The sequence below is a fragment of the Tachyglossus aculeatus genome, chromosome 4, assembly GCF_015852505.1.
Source record: "Tachyglossus aculeatus isolate mTacAcu1 chromosome 4, mTacAcu1.pri, whole genome shotgun sequence".
Lineage (NCBI taxonomy): Eukaryota > Metazoa > Chordata > Mammalia > Monotremata > Tachyglossidae > Tachyglossus > Tachyglossus aculeatus.
In genome coordinates this window covers 39401774-39423888 of record NC_052069.1, presented here as the reverse complement: position 1 = coordinate 39423888, position 22115 = coordinate 39401774, and the positions used below count along the sequence as shown (strand labels likewise).

The 22115-nt window shown below is 43.9% G+C and overlaps 1 protein-coding gene across 1 annotated transcript in view; it reads left to right on the top strand.

Annotated features, from left to right (window-relative positions):
• The window catches only part of COL24A1 (collagen type XXIV alpha 1 chain), a 500281-nt gene that overhangs the window by 69306 nt on the left and 408860 nt on the right, over positions 1 to 22115 (top strand). Inside the window, exons 4-5 of the mRNA XM_038745410.1 lie at positions 8428 to 8481; positions 15542 to 15595. Of these exons, the coding sequence (XP_038601338.1) occupies positions 8428 to 8481; positions 15542 to 15595 (108 nt within the window). The remainder of the gene's footprint in view (positions 1 to 8427; positions 8482 to 15541; positions 15596 to 22115) is intronic.

Below are 22115 nucleotides of genomic sequence, written 5' to 3'. Positions count from 1 at the left end.
TTCCAAAAGAATTTATGGTCATTACCTTTAAAACGTTTTGGTAGTCTAGTTAAAGGACAGAAAAGATGAATTATAGTGGTATTTATTAAGCACTTACTATGTGCAAGCACTGGCATAGATCCAAGTTCAGCACTTGGGCAAACACATTGTCCCAGTCAGCGTGGCTCAGTGGAAAGAGCCGTGGCTTGGGAGTCAGAGGTCATGGGTTCTATTCCCGGCTCTGCCACTTGTCAGCTGTGTGACTTTGGGCAAGTCACTTCACTTCTCTAGGCCTCAGTTACCTCATCTGTAAAATGGGGATTAAAACTGTGAGCCCCACGTGCGACAACCTGATCACCTTGTATCCCCCCCAGCGCTTAGAACAGTGCTTTGCGCATAGTAAGTGCTTAACAAATAATAATAATAATAATAATAATAATAGTATTTATTAAGCACTTACTATGTGCAAAGCACTGTTCTAAGTGCTGGGGAGGTTACAAGGTGATCAGGTTGTCCCATGGGGAGCTCACAGTCTTAATCCCCATTTTACAGATGAGGTAACTGAGGCCCAGAGAAGTTAAGTGACTTGCCCAAAGTCACACAGCTGACAATTGGTGGAGCCAGGATTTGAACCCATGACCTTTGACTCCAAAGCCCGTGCTCTTTCCACTAAGCCACGCTGCTTTAATAAATGCCATCATTATTATTACACAGCACTCACAATCTAAGGAAGAGAGCGAATAGCTTCATCCCCATTTTCCTGGTGAAGAAACACATATACAGCAATGTAAAATGACTTGCCCAAAGTCACAAGGGAGGCAAGAAATGGAGCTGGAATTAGATCCTAGATCACCTGACTCCGAGGCCAGTGCTTTTTCCAGTGGGTCATGCTGCTTCTCTGTAGGATTGTTTTTTATGGCATTTGCTAAGTGCTTACTATGATCCAGTCACTGTACTAAGTGTTGAGGTAGATACAAACTCATCAGATTTGGCACAGTCCATGTCGTCCCAGATGGGGCTTACAGTTAAAAGTGACTTGCCCAAGGTCACACAACAGAGCAGAGCCAGGATTAGGTCCTTTCGACTCCCAAGACTTTGCCCTATCCACTATGCCACACCGCTTCTCAGATTAGGTACTGCATTAGATACTGCATTGCCCTGATCTGCCCTTTCCTCTCCATCCAAACCGCTACCCTGCTCGTTCAAGCTCTCATCCTATTCTGTCTGGACTACTGCATCAGCCTCCTCTCTGATCTCCCATCCTCGTGTCTCTCCCCACTTCAGTCCATACTTCATGCTGCTGCCCAGATTGTCTTTGTCCAGAAACGCTCTGGGCATGTTACTCCCCTCCTCAAAAATCTCCAGTGGTTACCAATCAATTTGCGCATCAGGCAGAAACTCCTCACCCTGGCCTTCAAGGCTGTCCATCCCCTCGCCCCCTCCTACCTCACCTCCCTTCTCTCCTTCTCCAGCCCAGCCCGCACCCTCCGCTCCTCGGCCGCTAATCTCCTCACCGTACCTCGCTCTCGCCTGTCCCGCCATCGACCCCCGGCCCACGTCATCCCCCGGGCCTGGAATGCCCTCCCTCTGCCCCTCCGCCAAGCTAGCTCTCTTCCTCCCTTCAAGGCCCTGCTGAGAGCTCACCTCCTCCAGGAGGTCTTCCCAGACTGAGCCCCCTCCTTCCTTTCCCCCTCGTCCCCCTCTTCATCCCCCCCGTCTTACCTCCTTCCCTTCCCCACAGCACCTGTATAATATGTATATATGTTTGTACATATTTATTACTCTATTTATTTATTTATTTATTTTGTACATATCTATTCTATTTATTTCATTTTGTTAATATGTTTGGTTTTGTTCTCTGTCTCCCCCTTCTAGACTGTGAGCCCACTGTTGGGTAGGGACTGTCTCTATATGTTGCCAACTTGTACTTCCCAAGCACTTAGTACAGTGCTCTGCACATAGTAAGCGCTCAATAAATACGATTGATTGATTGATTGATGTCCTCTAGACTGTAAGCCCATTGTGGGCAGGGATTGTCTCTATTGCTGAATTACACTTTCCAAGCACTTACTCTGCACAAAGTTAGTGCTCAATAAATAAGAAGAATTGAATGAATGGGAATAAACTTCTTAAAAGAGTGCAAGTAACGTCTGAGAGGTGCCAATCAATTCTGATTCTCTGTGGCAACTGAGGGGAGAGAAATAACAGGAGTGATACAAAACAACAGAGAATACCCTCAGGAAGGGCTAGATTAGCTGGGGTTCAGTAGAATCTAGACCGAGAGCCCGTTGTGTGCAGGAATTGTCTCTATTTTTGCTGAGTTGTACTTTCCAAGTGCTTAGTACAGTGCTCTGCACACAGTAAGTGCTCAATAAATGACATACCTTCATCTTTACCTGCACGAGTCCTTGAAAAATAATAATAATAATAATGATGATGATAATAATAATAATAATTGTGGTATTTGCTAAGAGTTTACCATGTGCCAGGCACTGTACTAAGCACTGGCTTGAATACTAGCAAATTGGATTGGACACAGTCCCTGTCCCGCATGGGGCTCGCAGTCTTAAACCACATTTTGCAGATGAGGTAACTGAGGCTCAGAGAAGTGAAGTGACTTGCCAAAGGTCGCACAGCAGACAAGTGGCAGAGCTGGGATTAGAGAGCAAAATATCAGTTGGCTGGGTGGGTCACAGCAAGCTGAGCAGGTCATGGAAGTTCTTTAACTTCCATCACCCCACTCTGAGGAAAGCAGCCACAGAGAGTAACAGCAACAAAGGCAGTAAAGGAACTTTCACTCCTGTAGTTCCTGCCTCTCGCCTCCCCAGCCCAGCTCTGAGGGGCCTCCAATCCCACCCTACTCTGGGCTGTGGAACCCTTAATTCATCCCTGAAAACCGGTGAGGTAGCTTCCCTTACATTTTCATTCAATTTATTGAGCGCTTACTGTGTGCAGAGCACTGTACTAAGCGCTTGGGAAGTACAAGTCGGCAACATGTAGGGACGGTCCTTACCCAACAGCGGGCTCACAGTCTAGAAGGGGGAGACAGACAACCAAACAAAACATGTAGACAGGTGTCAAAATCGTCGGAGCAAATAGAATTAAAGCCTATATTTTGCCAGAGGACGTGAGGCACGCCATCATGAAATCCAGTAAGGTTCACGGTTGTGGACTGCGGGAATCCCTTGTGGTGGGAAAGGCAGACTCAGAGTGGGTCAGGAAGACAAAACATTGCTGTTGATAGTCCACAAAAGGAAGTATTTTACTTGAGAAGAAACATGGTCTAGTGGAAAGAGCACGAGCCTCGGAGTTAAAGGACCTGGTTTCTAATCTCTCTTTCTCCACTTTCCTGCTGTGTGACCTTGGGCAAGTCACTTAGCTTCTCTGTGCCTCAGTTACCTCATCTGCAAACTGAGGATTCAATCCCTGTTTTCCCCCCTACTAAAACAGTGAGCCCCATAAGGGACAGGGACCTGATTATGTTTTTTTTTTCATTTATTGTATTTGTTAAATGCTTACTACCTGCCAGGCTCTGTACTAAGTGTTGGGGTAGATATAAGATAATCCAGTTGGGTCAAATCCATTCCACATGGGGCCCACAGTCGTAATCCCCATTTTACAGATGAGGTAACAGAGAAGTTAAGTGACTTCCCCAGGGTCATGCAGTTGACAAGTGGTGGAGCTGGGATTAGAACTCAGGTCCTCCGACTCCCCAGCCTGTGGTCTATCCAATAGGCCACGCCGCTCCCATCCCACTCCCATCCCATCTTGTATCCACTTCAGTGCTTAGTATAGTGCTTCCAAACACTGCAATTAGTATTGCAAATAATTGAAAAGTGACTAAAATTTTAAAATGTTATTTTGCCATCTAGGGAATCAGTGTGGTCTAGTGGATAGAGCTCAGTCTTGGGAATCAGGAAGACTCTGCTGGGTGACCAAGTTGCTTCACTTCTCTGTGCCTCAGTTATCTCATCTGTAAAATGGAGATTAAGATTGTGAGCCCCACGTGGGAACAGGGACTGTGTCCAACCTAATGATCTTGTATCTACCCCAGCACTTAGAGCAGTGCTTGTTACACAGTAAATGCTTAACAAATGCCATTATGTATTTATTTAGTCCATGTCTTTTCTTCCCCTCAAACTTAATTTCAATTGATTCTTGGTGGTCTATATCAAAGCCAGCAAACCCTCGACTGTCATTGTAAGAAAATGAATTAAGTCTCTGTGGTGTACATTTGGGAAGTGCTGCAGACCCTGATTCCAAATAATGATAAAGGAACTAATTCTTTTTCCCACTTTTCCTACTCCATTTGGCCAACAATAATTTGAATCCTTGGTGTCTATTATAAGCCTAGTAAGCAGAAGCAGAAGTGGTTGCCTCTTTTTGGCTGCACCAGACCAAGAGTCTCTTGGAAGAGATGATAGTTAGTGTACTGCTCCAGACACTTTGAGGATCTGGGACAGCATTAGCTGAATGATGCTGGAGAAAAAGAAATTACAAAATTGAGTCATCTCAAATTGAACAGAATTTAAAGCATTTTCAGTTGCAAAGAGAAATCGGAGTTACTTGTATTCTTCTAGAATCAGAATTGCTTTTACTGAAATGATCCAGAAAATAGGTTTTCTAGTTTGGTAGGGTATCTCCTGTGGAGAAAAGTTGCTACAAGAATGAATTTCAGGCTTTTTTTCTAAAAGCAGCTTTTTCTGTTAATGACCACACTTCAGTATTTTTTCCTTTATGTGATCCAGAAGAAAAGAGTGTTGTCTATTTTGCTTATTCTTTTTATGATTAGCAATCTGATAAAACATAAAGAGCAAGGGAATAGAGCCTATGAGTCCTGGTCTTTGATGACACTTCAAGTGTGCGCTGCCAAACTAAAGTATGAAACTTTCAAGGAATGGATTTTATTTTGAGGATTGCTTTCCTAAAATGGGAGAAGAGAAGACATGAAGGAAAAGAATGCAACAGTTTTCTTGGTGTAAATTACAGAGACTGGTTGAAAGTTGTGAAGTTGCTGAAGATATCCCAGGGAAAATCAATGATCAGATTTTAGGGCTGAACAGTAGTGTTACTAGTAGTGCCAGTGATCAAAGGCCCATTTGGCATAGTGGGAGTGAATGAGTTCTCCAAGGGAGTCCGCTTAGATGGAGCATGGAAGATGACCCAGAACTGAGCCTTACGGGACCCCCACAGTTAAGCAAGCGCTTAGTACAGTGCTCTGCACACAGTAAGTGCTCAATAAATATGATTGATTGATTGATTGATTAAGGGGTGGAAGACTGAAGAAGGACTTGAGAAAGCGACTTAGGAGTGGCCAGAGAAATAGGAAAACAAGAAATGTCAATAAAGTCAAAGTTTTATGTCTCCAGGAAAGAGCAGTGGTCCACAGTGTCGAAGGCCACAGCAAAGTTGAGGATTAGGGTAGAGTAGAAACAAGTAAAGAAGATCATTTGTGAACTTTGGGAGCGCTGTTTCTGTAAGAGGGCAGAAGCCAGTTTGCAAGAGGTCAAGGAGAGAATAGGAAGAGAGGCAGTGAGTATAGGAAACACACTCTAGGAGTTGGGAGAGGAATGGTAGAAGGGAGATGGTGTGATAATAATAATAATAATGATAATGGTATTCGTTAAGCCCTTACTATGTTCCAAGCACTGTACTAAGCACTGGGGAGGACAGCATGGCTCAGTGGGAAGAGCCTGGGCTTTGGAGTCAGAGGTCATGGGTTCAAATACCAGCTCTGCCAGTTGTCAGCTGAGTCAGAGGTCATGGGTTCAAATCCCGGCTCCGCCAGTTGTCAGCTGTGTGACTTCGGGCAAGTCACTTAACTTCTCTGGGCCTCACTTAACTCATCTGTAAAATGGGGATGAAGACTGTGAGCCTCCCGTGGGACAACCTGATCACCTTGTAAGCTCCCCAGCGCTTAGAACAGTGCTTTGTACATAGTAAGTGCTTAATAAATGTCATTATTATTATTATTATTATTATTATTATTATTATTATTATTACAAACAAATCATGTTGGACACAGGCCCTGTCCAACATGGGGCTCACAATCTTAATCTCCATTTTACAGATGAGATATGTGCAGAGAAGTGAAGTGTCTTGCCCAAGGTCACACAGCAGACAAATGGCAGAGTCAGGATTAGAACCCATGACCTTCTGACTCTCAGGCCCATGCTCTGTACACTATGCCATGCTAACTGGAGGGAGTCATAGGATCAACGGAGAGATTTTTAAGGATAGCTGATACATTGCATGATTCAAAGCAGTGGGAAAGAAGCTGTTGAAAAGTTAGTAGACTGTGGTCCAGGGTGGGGAATAGGGAGGGAGCAGTTGTTTTGATAAGGTGGGAAGGAATGGTGTCAGAGCTGAAAGTGGAAGGACTAGAAAAACTGAAAAATGAACCACACACCTTAATAGTCATGTCTCTGAATATCAGTGTGTGTGATGTAACTGGAAGAGAACCAGATGGCTGTTTGAGAAGATATGGGGGAATGAAAATTGTGCCTGGCTGTGGCCAAGAAGCCTGAAGACAGACAGCTAGAATGGTGGCTAAGAAATATCTTGTTCAGAGAGGGAGGAGGAGGAGCTGAGAGAAGCAACTTGGCCTAGTGGGAAGACCACAGCTCTGGGAGTCATAGGACCTGGGTTCTTATCCCAGCTCCGCCACTTGTCTTATGTGTGACCTTGGGCAAGTCACTTCATTTCTCTGTACTTCAGTTCCCCCATCTGTAAAATGGGAATGAAGACTGTGAGCCCCATGTGGGACAGGGACTGTGTCCAACCCAATTATCTTGTATCTTCCCCAGTGCCTGATTCAGTGCCTGGCACATAGTACCCTTTTTTTAAAAAAAGGCCCTCTCCTCTCCCCTCAACTGGAGATCTCTGGAGGGACTGAGAAAGAAAGACTGTTCAGGGTGACTCTAAAGGGACTAAGAAATAAGGGGGTGTGGAAGCTGTAAGAGAGGTCTCTTTCCAGAGAGCTGCAGGCAAGGGAGAAGAAAAACAGAGGAGGAAAGAGAAAGGAAGAACAGCAGAGCTGTCTAGGAATCCGAGGAACTGAGAGCCAGCAGAGAAAAAGCCAAACACAGACAGACAACAGGCAGGGGTGCCATAGGGCAGATTGAGAGAATGAAGGAAAGCTAAGAATTTAGGCTCCCTGCCAATTATTTACAGATTTCAGCTACTTTGATCTTAAAAGCTATTTCAGCTTGGTTGAAAAGATTTGGAAGCAGCATGGCATAGTAGATAGACCATGGGCCTGGGAGTCGAAGGTCATGGGTTCTAATCCCGCTCCGCCACTTGTCTGCTCTGTGACCTTAGGCAAGTCACTTCACTGGACTTCAGTTACCTCATCTGTAAAATAGGGATTAGGTTTGTGAGCCCCCACATGGGACAAGGACTCTGTCCAACTTGATTTCCTTGTATACCCACCCCAGAGCTTAGTACTGTGCCTGGCGCACAGCAAGTGCTTAGCAAATACCATCATCATCATGATCATTTCTTGCTAAGTAAATTTTTCATGCCATAAAATGCACAAGATGCATTCTAAAATGACAAGAGTAGTTCTTCCTAAAATGGTTTTGTATGATTGTTGGTTTTCCTTTTTTGAAAAAAGGTAAGATTTACAGAACTCACACAAATTCAAATCTGTATTGATTCTTCATTTTGGCTTTTGTGATGCAGCTTTTAAGGGAGTAATATTTTTGTTTGAACACAAGCTAGTACAATCTACTTATATTGGTGCATAGACTTTTAGCATTTTTTAAGAGAAGTCACATTTTGAACTATTTGACAAGCCCACATTTGTTTGTATCCAAACCCTAATTGGGTCTTTTTCTTCTGTTATAAAAGTAAATTTACGTAAAAAGTGTGCCGCAAAACAGCTAGTTACAAATTGTTGCAAATACCAAACCAAGTAGCTTTAACCATAAGTGATGGACTCCATGCCGTTATTTTTAACCAGAGCAAGAGCAACATTGTAGTTTGAATTTTTGCTCCTGCTCTGCAGGGTGAGAAGGCTACTTCTGTTGTTATTAAATTGTCACCATCATTTGGGAGCTACAAACCAGCAAAAAGGCTACCGCAAAATTCAACTCATATGGAGATCTGTGAAGAGAAGCAGCGTGGCCTAGTGGATAGATAACGGGCCTGGGAGCCAGAAGGACCTGGGTTCTGGTCCCGGTTCCTCCACTTATCTGCTGTGTGACCTTAGGCAAGTCACTTCACTTCTCTGTGCCGCTCATCTGTAAAATGGGGATTAAGATGCTGACCCTCGGGTGGGACATGGACTGTTTTCAACCTGATGATCCTGTATCTACCCAGCTCTTAGTATAGTGCCTGGCACTTAGTATGCACTTAACAAATTCCATTCAAACAAATTTAAAAATTAAAAAAAAATTAAAAAGAGTGTTTAACAATTCCACTGAACTTTGATTTCTTTCTTTCAAGGGTTCACCAGGTCCTATAGGCGTCCCTGGTCCATCGGGGAAGAGAGGCCCAAGGGTGAGTAGGAAGATCGCACTTTGTTTCCTGTACAATAATTATTTAATATTCACTGTCACTTTCTGCTATGTTTTTCCTGTGTATTTATTTTATGTGCCCTTGATGAAACAACCTGGATCTTTAAACTCAGTCAGTTCTGGCCAAATCAAAGCAAGCTCAGAAACTTGTAGTGCATTGTTTGTTTGACTGAAAACATCCCACGGAAGCATTCTGCATGAACATGTCCAAGGAATATTATCTGATTTGCAGCGCGGCTGCTCTCCTGCTACTTGAAACATTCTTCTTGGCTTCAACATGATCTCATCAGCAGCACATCCATCCAAGATCGGTTCATTTGGATTTTGGAATCGAGTGGAGTGGGCTGCCTAGAATAGCACATTTCTGGATCACTGAGTGGAAAATATTGGAAAATGGATATTGACTGTTGACCAGGAAAAAAAAATGCCCTAGGGATTAGGCAATCATTTCTCATGTTATACTCATTCAACCAAAAATTGATTGCTGTGTTAGAACTGGCTTCTTTCAATTTTGCCTTCACTAAAAGCTTCGGTCCTTTTTCAATATATGCTGTAAATAGCAGCGTGAGAAGCAGGGTGGCCCAATGGATAGAGCACAGGCCTGGGAATCAGAGGATCTGGGTTCTAACCCCAGCTCTGCAACTTGTCTATATGACCTTGGGCAAGTCACTTAAATACTAATTCCCTGTGTACCTCATATGTAAAATGGGGATTAAGACTGAGAGCCCCACATAAGACATGGACTGTGTGCAACCTGTTTGGCTTTTATCTACCCCAGTTCTGAGTTATAATAACGAATAATTATGGTATTTGTTAAGCACTTAGTATGTGCTAGGCACCATTCTAAACGCTGGAGTGGATACAAGCCAATTGGGTTGGACATAGTCCCTGTCCCGTTTAGGGCTTACAGTTTTAATCCCCATTTTACAGATGAGGTAACTGAGGCACAGAGAAGTGAAGTGACTTGCCCAAGGCCACACAACAGACAAGTGGCAGAGCCAAGATTAGGACCCGTGACCTTCTGACTTCCAGAACAGTGCTGGCATGTACTAAACACTTAATAAATACCACTGAAATTTTTTGAAAAAACGGTACAAGTAACCACATTACAGCCAAGTCTCAACCATTTGTGAAAATGGAAGCAAGAATAACGTGGATGAATTAAATCTGTACATATATTTTAGGCTCCATTTTAGCTGCTCTACCATCAGATAGGAACCAAAGTATTAGTACAGTTCCTGGCACATAATAAGCACATAACAAATACTACAAAAAATATAGAATTGTCCTTTTGTGAGAGGACAATACTGTTGCAGTGAGATTGAATCCATGGATGTGACAACCTCAACCAGAATCTCTAGCCCCCTTGCACTAGAGAAGCAGCGTGGCTTAGTGGAAAGAGCCTGGGCTTGGAAGTCAGAGGTGGTGGATTCTAATCCCGACTCCGCCACTTATCAGCTGTGTGACTTTGGGCAAGTCACTTCACTTCTCTGTGTCTCAGTTACCTCATCTGTAAAATGGGGATTAAGACTGTGAACCTCACGTGGGACAACTTGTTTACCTTATATCTACCCCGGTGCTTAGAACAGTGCTTGGCACATAGTAAGCACTTAACAAATACCATCATTATTATCATTATCAACAAAAAAGAGAACAAATTACAACCTGTCTTCCCTACAACTATAACAGAGTAATAAAATAGCAAGGGTCGAAGCTTGGGAATGGATTATCCCTTCCATAGGTAGTTAACTGATCCCTCAACGAAAAAGGTAGACGATATCTGTGATCCTGAATTTTGAGAATTCAGTTGACCCAGATGAGGAAATAAAGGCTTAGCTCCCTCAATAGGATTTTGTCCTTTTTCATAAAATTAACACTCACTGGAATATGCAGTAAAATAATTTAATCTTGAGGGTATTTTAAAAGATATGGTGGTAACTCAGCAAAAATAACTCATTTAACACATTTTCAAATTAAAAAATCTAGGGTCACCCATGGTTTGTTTAATTGAGGGTAACCTGTAAACAGTGAAGAGCAAATAATTTAGATTATCATTTGAAGAAATGACTTCATTCTTAGCCTAGTTATTTGTGGTGCTGTAGTATCTGAAGTTTGAGTCGCAAACTCCCCCTGTAATTTCATGGAAAATTACAATATGGAGTCTTACCTTTCTACAGTAAGCCCCTTTCCTGGGTTATTTTTATTTTGAAAAGACTGAAAAAAAAGTATTGTTGATTATTAAGAATGCCAGTCGATCAACTTGCATCTTTTAGATATTGGTTTCTTATATTTTTCTCTTTAAATTCTCAATCCTCATAATGATTTAATATTAGATTTCATTCCCAAGGGTAGGTTGCGGATTTTCCCAACTCTGGAGTTTTTTCAAGCTAAGGCATGTTCTTCCTTGCCTGGGATGAGATAGTGAGAATAAAAAGGGTCACCTCAAACCTCTGACTCTGGGATACCCCTTGAATGTTATTAGGTCATTTCTCTGCAATCCTTTCCTTTGAAAAGATGAGAGTACAGCAGAACTTGGTTTTAATGTCACTAAGGAAACTGAGATATTTCATTTTAATAAAGAATTGGAGTTGTGTCGAAGGAGGCAAGAGAGGGAGGGTGTTGAGAGGAATTTTGAGACAAGAAGAAGAGGGAGAATAAGGATGAGGTTGGATAAGCTCTTTGTGATCAAAGACTGTGTCTACCAACCCTGTGGTACTCTCTCAAGCATTTAATAGAGGAAGTGTTCAATAAGCACCATTGATTATTTGATCAATATCTCTTTGACGGACGTACCGTACCCACTGGTGGCCCAGAGAAGGCCTGACTTAGGTAGGGCCTTTCTCCTCTGGGTACCTGAAGGCAGCCAGCAAAATTGCCTTCCATTAAACTTGTGAGATAAGTCTCCCTGTCTCCTTGCTATGTCAGCTGCCTATACCATACTCCAGTAGGCACGTTTGCTGTTGTTTTGGGGATGGAGTTGTGAAGGGAAATCTATGACTGGTTAAGATACAGCAGCTAGGTTAGGGGAAGAGCATTTCCAAACAACTTCTGAATTGTTGGTTTTGGTTTTACCTTTAGCCCATGGTGAAGAGTCCCCCCGCTGTTACTTGAACTCCCAAACTGTGTGCAACTTCAGCATTTTTATTTGAAGGCTTCAACAGCATTGCTCCTAGCTCCAGGAAGCAATTTAGATACTAATTCAAGAATTGTGTGGTAGCTTAAAAGATAGGGTTAGAGGTTAAGGAAAGTCATTTAGAGGTCGGAAACCTAGGATGCTATTCCAGTTTTGTTATTACTCCCCTGGCAGGATCTCGTCTATTATAATGCAAACCCTATTCTTAGTGGACAACTCATGCAGTCTCATTCTAACCAGCAATTCGAAGAGAGTAAGATTGTATATTTTGTCCGTGAAAATACTCTTCATTCCTTTAGTTTACTTTAAAAGAACAAATACAGAATTTCAGATGTTCTACAAAACTTTCCCAGTCGTGTCTAATCAGCAAAGAATAGGCAGTGGAGAGTGAAACCCTGCATAGGCCAGAAACTTCCCTCAATCAATCAATCACATTTATTGAATGCTTACTATGTGCAGAGCACTCTACTAAGTGCTTGGGAGAGTACAGTATAACAGAGTTGATAGACACGTTCCTTGCCCGTGATCAACTTACAGTCTAGAGGGGGAGACAGCCATAAATAAATAAATTAAAGATATTTACATAAGTGCTGTGGGGCTGAGGGACAGACTGGTGAATAAACAATGCAAATCCAAGTACAAAGGTGACATAGGTGGGAGTAGAAGAAGAGGAAATGAGGGCTTAGTGCCTTCAGTAAGGCTTTGAATGTGGTGAGTTTGATCATTTGTTGGCTATGTAGAGGGAGGGCATTCCAGGCCAGAGGAAGGACATGAATGAGAGGTTGTCAGTGAGATAGATGAGATTGAGGTACAGTAAGTAGGTTGGCATTAGAGGAATGAGGTATGTGGGCTGTGTTGTAGAAAGTCAGGGAGGTAAGGTAGGAGCGGACATGATGATTGAGTGCTTTAAAGCCTCTGGTAAGGAGTTTTTGTTTGATGTGGAGGTAGATGGGTAACCACTGGAGATTCTTGAATAGGAAGTCATGGACTGAATGGTTTCGTGGAAAAATCATTCTGGCAGCAGAGTGAAGTATGGACTAGAGAGGGGAGAGATAGGAGGCAGGGAGGTCAGCAAGGAGGCTGATGCAGTAATCCATGTGGGGGGGGATGAGGGATTGTATTAACATGGTGGCAGTTCGAATGGAGAGGAAAGGGTGGATTTTAGCAAAGTTGTAAAGGTTGTACCTAAAAGATTTGGTGTCAGATTGCATATGTGGTTGAATGAGAGAGATAATTTAAGAATAATGCTAAGGCCTATGGGCTTGTGAGACAGGGAAGATGTTGTGCTCTCTGCAGTACTTTCCAAGCATTTAGTACAGTGCTCTGCACACAGGAAGTGCTTAATAAATGCTATTGAATGAATAAATGAGTGAATGAAAGCCAAAGGGAGGATAGGGTTTGAATGGGAAGATAAGGAGTTCTGTTTGGGACATGTTAAGTTTGAGGGGTTGGCGGGACATCCAGGTAGAGCTGTCCTGTAGGCAGGAGGAAAAGAAGACCGTAGAGAGGGAGAGACATCAGGGCTGGAGTTGTGGATTTGGGAGTAATTCTCATAGAGATGGTAGTTGAAGCCATAGAACCAAATGAGTTCTCCAAGGGTTGGGAGTAATCCTCATAGAGATGGTAGTTGAAGCCATAGAACCAAATGAGTTCTGCAAGGGAATGGGTGTAGACGGAAAATAGAACACAGATCCGACACTTGAGGGACACCCAGTTTAGGGAGTGGGAGGCAGAGGAGGAGCCCACAGAAGAGACTGAGAAATAGCAGCCAGAGAGATGAGAAGAGAACTAGGAGAGGACAGTGTCAGCGAAGCCAAAACATCAATAACTGTTCCTGCCTAATGTGACCTAAGTGAAACGTTGGACTACGGGGCCATAGTCTGATTTGAGGCCAAGATGGGCTGGAAAAAGATGGAATGAACTGAAGGAAGAATGGGCAGTAAGGTGACCAGATTTCTGGTCGGCCTCAATAAAATTTCCAAGGAATATGACCTTCAAAGGATGATAGGACCTGAGAGAGACCTTGGGTAGGGAGCCAAGGTGGGTGAGATAAACGGGTGGGAAATACAGGGTAGGGGAAAAATGAAGAAAAAGAGAGTTAGAGAGAAGGGTGAAGGAGGAAAAAGGAAAAGAGAGAGAGGAAATTAGGAGTGAATGGGGGGAGAGAAATAGAGGAAGGGGAAAATTTACCCTGAATGTCAATCAGTATTCCACCTTCATCAACTCCTGCAGATGGGCGGGACTTGGTTTTTTTTTATGGTAGGCAACCCTCTGAGGGACCTCAAACAATCTATCTATCAAGCAAAAACTCCTCACTGACAGCTTCAAGGCTTTCCATCACCGCGCCCCCTCATACCTCACCTCTCTTCTCTCCATCTACAGCCCAGCCCGCACCCTCCAATCCTCTGCTGCTAACCTCCTCACTGTGCCTCATTCTCACCTGTCCCACTGTCAGCCCCTGGCCCACGTCCTTCCTCTGGCCTAGAATGCCCTCCTTCCACACATCTGCCAAACTAGCTCTCTTCCTCCCTTCGAAGCCCTACTGCGAGCTCACCTCTTCCAGGAGGCCTTCCCAGACTAAGCCCCCTTTTTCCTCTCCTCTTCTCCATCCCCCCTTCTCTGCCCTACCTCCTTCCCCTCCCCACAGCACTTGTATATGTTTGTCCAGATCTGTTACTCTATTTTACTTGTACACATTTACTACTCTGTTTTGTTAATGATGTGCATATAGCTATAATTCTGTTTATTCTGACGGTTTTGACACTGTCTACATGTTTTGTTTTGTTATCTGTCTCCCCCTTCAAGACTGTTAGTCCATTGTTGGGTAGGGACCATCTCTGTATGTTGCCAACTTAGTATAGTGCTCTGCTCACAGTAAGCGCTCAATAAATAAGATTGAATGAAGGAATGAATGAATCTAACCTTCTTGGCTGGAGAGCTCAAGCCCCTTCTTTAGCCTCACTTGTCCTCCTTTTTCCTTTCCCTTTTTTCTTCCTGCAGCAGCATGGCATAGTGGGTTACAGCACAGGCCTGGAAGTCAGACGGTTATAGGGTTTAAACCCAGATCACCACCTACCTGCTGCGTGACCTTGGGCAAGTCACTTTACTTCTCTGTGCCTCAGTTCCCTCATCTGTAAACTGGGGATTGAGGCTGTGAGCCCCATTTGGTACAGGGGCTGTGTCCAATCAGATTTGCTTGTATCCACCCCAGAGCTTAGTACAGTGCATGGCACATAGTAAGCACTTAGCAAATACCATAATTATTATAATTATTATTATTATCTCTTTCTCAATCTGTAAACCAGCTCTTTCTGACCACGCCTGTCCCTCCTAAGGCAATTAGAAATCTATTGAGAGTTTCAGTGATATCATGATCACGGTAGCATTGGATGAAAGACTAGATTATGAAATCCATTTCTAACAAAATAGAACTCACTAATAGCTCAGTCATTAGGGAGGGCCTCCAATTTGACTCTTAATTTTTATATCATTCTAGGGTCTGTACAGAAAACTGCACTCAGACCTATCTCTGACTCTCTCCTGAGAAGCAGCATAGCCTAGTGGATAGAGCACAGCCCTGGGAGTTAGAAGGTCATGTGTTCGAATCCTGGCTCCACACCTTGTCTGCTGTGTGGCCTTGGACAAGTCACTTCACATCTGCGCCTCAGTTCCCTCAGCTAATGGAAATTGAGACTGTGAGCCCCATATGGGACAGGGACTGTGTCCAACCTGATTACCTTGTATCTACCCCAGCGCTTAGTACAGTGCCTGGCTCATAGTAAGTGCTTAACAAATACCATAATTATTATTATTGTCATCATCATTATTAATCAACAATTCATTTTCCAAGAAAAGTATTATAGGTATTTGGTCAGTTCAGTGAATAACTTGGCTCTTTCCATCTTTGCAGGGAATACCGGGGCCGCATGGGAATCCCGGCTTGCCAGGACCCCCTGGTCTGAAGGTGAGTGAGTCTGTTGCACAAGTATCACTTGACTTTCTCATGAGTTCAAAAGCACTGCCCCAGTACAGGGCTCTAATGACAAAAAGCAGCATTTGTCTGTCTCCCCCTTCTAATCAATCAATCAATCGCATTTATTGAGCGCTTACTGTGTGCAGAACACTGTACTAAGCACTTGGGAAGTACAAGTTGGCAACATATAGAGACAGTCCCTACCCAACAGTGGGCTCACAGTCTGAAAGGGGGAGACAGAGAACAAAACCAAGCATACTAACAAAATAAAATAAATATAATAGATATGTACAAGTAAAATAAATAAATAGAGTAATAAATATGTACAAACATATATACATATATACAGGTGCTGTGGGGAAGAGAAGGAGGTAAGATGGGGAGGATGGAGAGGGGGACAAGGTGGAGACTTCTAGACTGTGAGCCCGTTGTTGGGTAGGGACCGTCTCTATATGTTGCCGACATGTACTTCATCATCAATAGTATTTATTAAGTGCTTACTATGTGCAGAGCACTGTACTAAGCGCTTGGGAAGTACAAATTTGGAACATATAGAGACAGTCCCTACCCAACAGTGGGCTCAGAGTCTAAAAGGGGGAGACAGAGAACAAAACCAAACATACTAACAAAATAAAATAAATAGGATAGATATGTACAAGTAAAATAAATAAATAAATAGAGTAATAAATATGTACAAACATATATACATATATACAGGTGCTGTGGGGAAGGGAAGGAGGTAAGATGGGGGGATGGAGAGGGGGACGAGGGGGAAAGGAAGGAAGGGGCTCAGTCTGGGAAGGCCTCCTGGAGGAGGTGAGCTCTCAGCAGGGCCTTGAAGGGAGGAAGAGAGTTAGCTTGACGGATGGGCAGAGGGAGGCCATTCCAGGCCCGGGGGATGACATGGGCCTGTGGTCGATGGCGGGACAGGCGAGAACGAGGTGTGGTGAGGAGATTAGTGGCGGAGGAGCGGAGGGTGCGGGCTGGGCTGGAGAAGGAGAGAAGGGAGGTGAGGTAGGAGGGGGCGAGGTGATGGACAGCCTTGAAGCCCAGGGTGAGGAGTTTCTGCCTGATGCACAGATTGATTGGTAGCCACTGGAGATTTTTGAGGAGGGGAGTAATATGCCCAGAGCATTTCTGGACAAAGATAATCCGGGCAGCAGCATGAAGTATGGATTGAAGTGGAGAGAGACACGAGGATGGGAGATCAGAGAGAAGGCTGGTGCAGTAGTCCAGATGGGATAGGATGAGAGCTTGAATGAGCAGGGTAGCGGTACGGATGGAGAGGAAAGGGCGGATCTTGGCAATGTTGCGGAGCTGAGACCGGCAGGTTTTGGTGACGGCTTGCACACAGTAAGCGCTCAATAAATACGATTGAATGAATGAAAGTGTAGAGGCAGGGCGGGAGCCGAGAATGTACCCATCGGATCTCATGGTTCGGGGAGAGGGCAGACAAATCAAAGGGTTTGCCGAATCTCTTAGCCAGCTGATAGAGAGAGGATAGGGATAGAGAGCTGAGAGACTCCCATCTGGACTTACGGGTTACAGAATTTTTTCCCAAGGGCTTCCCCCATATCTGCGTGTTAGAATGCTCAGTTCTCCTTTGCTTGACATCAGACCAGCCCTGTGTACTGTTTCAGCACCATTAACATTGAAATATTCTAAGAGCATCTGGAAATCACAGTGATGTAAAACACAGAAGCATGCTGTCATTTAAATATCTTTATCCTAGAATCCAGACATTGAGCTTTTACCCATGAACAGTCTTGAGTGGAATAGTGGATAGAGTACGGGCCTGGGAATCAGAAGGTCATGGGTTCTAATTCCGGCTCTATCACTTGCCTGTTAGGTGACCTCTGGGCAGGTCACTACACTTCTCTGGGTCTCCGTTACCTCATCTGTAAAATGGGGATTGAGACTGTGAGCCCCATGTGGGACAGGGATTGGGTCCAACCCGATTTGCTTGTATCCACCCCAATGCTTAGAACAGTGCCTGACGCATAGTAAGGGCTTAACAAATACCATAATTATTATTATTGCTAAAAGCTATAGAACTATATTTTGATCAAACAAACATAGTAGCCCACCCAGGAAAAAGGTGATCACTTGACCATGCCTTTGGGTGGAACCAAGAAAGCAGCTTTCTACATTTCACTCAAGATTTTTCTTTTGACTTTAACTATTCCGCCTTCATTTGGCCCATGAAGGAAAAGTTCATGTTGCCTTTGCTTATCTGTTATATTTATTTAGTTATAGAGCAAAGCACTTAGGAAGATTTCAAGTAAGCTAATCTTTTGAATCTGGGGAAGAGTCCACTTTAATACTTTGACAGATCTCTGCTGTTGTGAAATACCTTCAACTCATATTTAGTTTAACAGTTTGATCTCTTCTCTGGACAAGTCAACACTGGAATTCATTTGTTTTAACAGTGATTCCTTGTGGCAGGAATCTGATCTGCATTGGCAGGTGTGAAACTCTACCATCAGGCATGAATTATATCAAATAAAGCAAACAACGGTTGGCTTGTGGAACTAAATGATCTAGGGCTTGAAAGGTGCCTTGTTATCATGAGCAGTTCTACTAGAATACTCAAATGCCATAATATCTAGAGCCCTTCGATAATATTTAGACAAAACAGAGAACTGAAAGAGCACAGGTTGTGAATTATTTGAAAAGCGATAGATGTTAAATGATGAGTCAAGATGTTTAGTGTCGTTTGGACTGGGGAGTGGTCAGAGGTAGTGAGACCAGCAAGGAGGTTGATTAATTAGTATATCCACAGTATGTTGAGGGTTTGGGCCTGGGTGGTAGCTATTTTAAGTGGAGAGGGAAGGGAGCGATCCGGGGGATGTTGAAGCAGAGTGGTCTTGTGAAAAGAGCACGAACCTGGGAGTCAAAGAACCTGGGTTCTAATTCCTACTCTTCCACTTGTCTGCTGTGTTGCCTTGAATGAGTCTCTTAATTTCTTTGTAACTCAGTTCCTTCATCCACAAAATGGAGGTTCAATACCTGTTCTCCCTCCTACTTAGACTGAGCCCCACATAAAGTATTTGAAGTAGCTGTTGATAAGGTAAACAGGATTGATGTCCAACCTGGTACAGGAGCAAAAACTCACTATTGGCTTCAAAGCTCTCCATCACCTTGCCCCTTCTTACCTCACCTCCCTTCTCTCATTCATTCATTTATTCAATCATATGTATTGAGCGCTTACTGTGTGCAGACCACTGTATTAAGCACTTGGGAAGTACAAGTTGGCAACATATAGAGACGGCCCCTACCCAACAACGGGCTCACAGTCTAGAAGGGGGAGACAGACAACAAAACAAAACATGTGGACGGGTGTCAAGTCATCAGAATAAATAGAAGTAAAGCTAGATGCACATCATTAACAAAATAAATAGAATAGTAAATATGTACAACTAAAATAAATAGAGTAATAAAACTGTACAAACATATATACAGGTGCTGTGTGGAGGGGAAGGAGGTAGGGTGGGGGGATGGGGAGGGGGAGAGGAAAAAGGGGGCTCAGTCTGGGAAGGCCTCCTGGAGGAGGTGAGCTCTCAAAAGGGCTTTCAAGGGAGGAAGAGATGTGTGGAGGGAGGGCATTCCAGGCCAGGGGAGGGACGTGGGCCGGGGGTCAACGGCGGGACAGGCGAGAACGAGGTACAGTGAGGAGATTAGCCATGGTAGAGGAGTGGAGGGTGCGGGATGGGCTGGAGAAGGAGAGAAGGGAGGTGAGGTAGGAGGGTGCAAGGTAATAGAAAGCCTTGAAGCCGAGAATGAGGAGTTTTTGCTTTCAGCCTGCACACTCCGCTGCTCTGGTGCTAACCTTCTTACTGTGCCTCGTTCTCGCCTGTCCCACTGTCGACCCCTGGCCCATGTCCTACCTCTGGCCTGGAATGCCCTACCTCCTCAATTCTGCCACACAATCACACTTCCCCCCTTCAAAGCCCTACTGAAGTCTCACCTCTTCCAAGAGGCCTCCCCAAAATAAACCCCCCTTTCCCTCTGCTCCCCCCCACCCCCATCACCCCAACTCACTCCCTTTGCTCTACTCCTCTCCCTTTCCACAGCACTTGTGTATATATGTACATATGTACAATTCTATTATGTAAATAATATATTACATTAATTACATTAATGATGCTTATATATCTATAATTCTATTATATTTATGCTATTGATGCCTGTTTACTTGTTTTGATGCCTTTCTCCCCCCCGCCCTTCTAGACTGTGAGCCCGTTGTTAAGTAGGGACCGTCTCTATATGTTGCCGACTTGTACTTCCCAAGCGCTTAGTACAGTGCTCTGCACACAGTAAGCACTCAATAAATATGATTGAATGAATGCATGCTCGGCACACAGTAAGCGCTCAGTAAATATGATTGAATGAATTAATTAATCTATTTTCAAGAGATGAAATCCATCAGTTGAATTGATCATACAGGGCACTGTACTAAGAATTTAAAAGAGTACGATAGAATTAATACACACAATCCCTGCCCTTGAGACGTTTACAATCTAGTGTTAACTCTGTTTTCTTCTAAATGCTTACATGGAGACTGAGAACAGTGGCTTTCTAATAGCTTTCATGGCAAAGAAATGTTTAAAACCACTTTTAATAAACTTGGGCCTACTTCTAGGTCCCATTGCGACCATATGACTTTTACCAGGGTGTCAACGATTTTTTATTAAGTTCTTTCAAGGTGCTGAAAACCTTTGAAAAGTATTTCTATAAAAACAGCATGGCCTAGTGAAGAGAGCAGGGACATGGGAGTCAGAAGACCTGGATTCTAATCCCATCTCCACTATTAATAATTATGATGTTTGTTAAGTGCTTACAATGTGCCAGGCACTGTACTAAGTGCTGCTTGGAACCACAGGCAAGTCACTTAACTTCTCTGGGCCTCAGTTTCCTCATCTGTAAAATGGGGATGCCCTCTCAGGGTCATACCTGGAGAGTTTCCAGTACTCTACCACTCTCGACCAAGGGAGGGAAAGTCAAGCAGAGGTCTACCCATTCCATTCCTAGCTTGGGTAGTGGCTAACGAGTGGAATGCAAACTGCTGCAAGGAAAAACTCCCCTGTGCTGGGCAGCAGCTCCATGGGAGAGAGTCAAGGGCAGAGACTCAAAGTTTACTGCGTGGAAGGAGGCAATGGTAAACCACTTTTGTATTTTTACCAAGAAATCTCTCTTGGTACATCACCAGAATGATTGCAAATGGAGATGGGGCGTTCTGGAAGAGATGTGTCTGTGACATAGCTATGGGTTGGAAATGACTCGACAGCATCAGACAAGATAAAATGAGGATGTGTTACCTGTTTTCCCTCTTTATCTGAGAGCCCCAGGTGACAAATGACAATATATTTTACCTATCTGAATGCTGAGCACAGTGTTCGCTCCCCACTTCAGTCTATACTTCACTCTGCTGCCCGGATCGTCTTTGTGCAGAAATGCTCTGGGCATGTTACTCCCCTCCTCAAAAATCTTCAGTGGCTACCAATCAACCTACGCATCAGGCAAAAACTCCATCACTCTTGGCTTCAAGGCTTTTCATCACCTCGCCCCCTCCTACCTCACCTCCCTTCTTTCCTTCTACAGCCCACCCCACACCCTCAGCTCCTCTGCCGCTAACCTCCTCACTGTACCTCATTCTCGCCTATCCCACCATGGACCCCCGGTCCACATCCTTCCCCTGGCCTGGAATGCCGTCCCTCCACACATCCGCCAAGCTAGCTCTCCTCCTCCCTTCAAAGCCCTACTGAGAGCTCACCTCCTCCATGAGGCCTTCCCAGACTGAGCCCCCTTTTTCCTTTCCTCCTCCCCACCCCCCTGACCTACCTCCTTCCCCTCCCTACAACACTTGTATATATATATTTGTACAGATTTATTACTGTATTTATTTTACTTATACATATTTACTCTTCTATTTATTTTGTTAATGATGAGCATATAGCTTTGATTTGTTCTGACGATTTTGACACCTGTCTACATGTTTGTTTGTTTTTGTTGCCTGTCTCCCCCTTCTAGACTGTGAGCCTGTTATTGGGTAGGGACTGTCTCTATATGTTACCAACTTGTACTTCCCAAGCCCTTAGTACAGTGCTCTGCACAAAGTAAGCGCTCAATAAATATGATTGAATGAATGAATAAATGCTTGATACGGCAATCACCATTATTGCATATACATTATATACACATATACATCTATAATTAATCAATCAATGGTATTTATCGAATACTTACTGTGTGCGGAGCACTGTGCTAAGTGCTTGGGAAAGTACAAGTAGAAGCAGCATGGCCTTGTGGATAGAGCACCGGCCTGGGAATCAGAAAGACCTGGATCTATCCTAGCTCCATCACTTTTCTGCTGTGTGACCTTGGGCAAGTCACTTCACTTTTTTGTGCCTCAGTTTCATCATCTGTAAAATGGGGATTAAGACTGTGAGCCCCATCTGGGACAGGTACCGTGTCCAACCCTTTTATCTTATGTCTACAGCAGAGTTTAAAA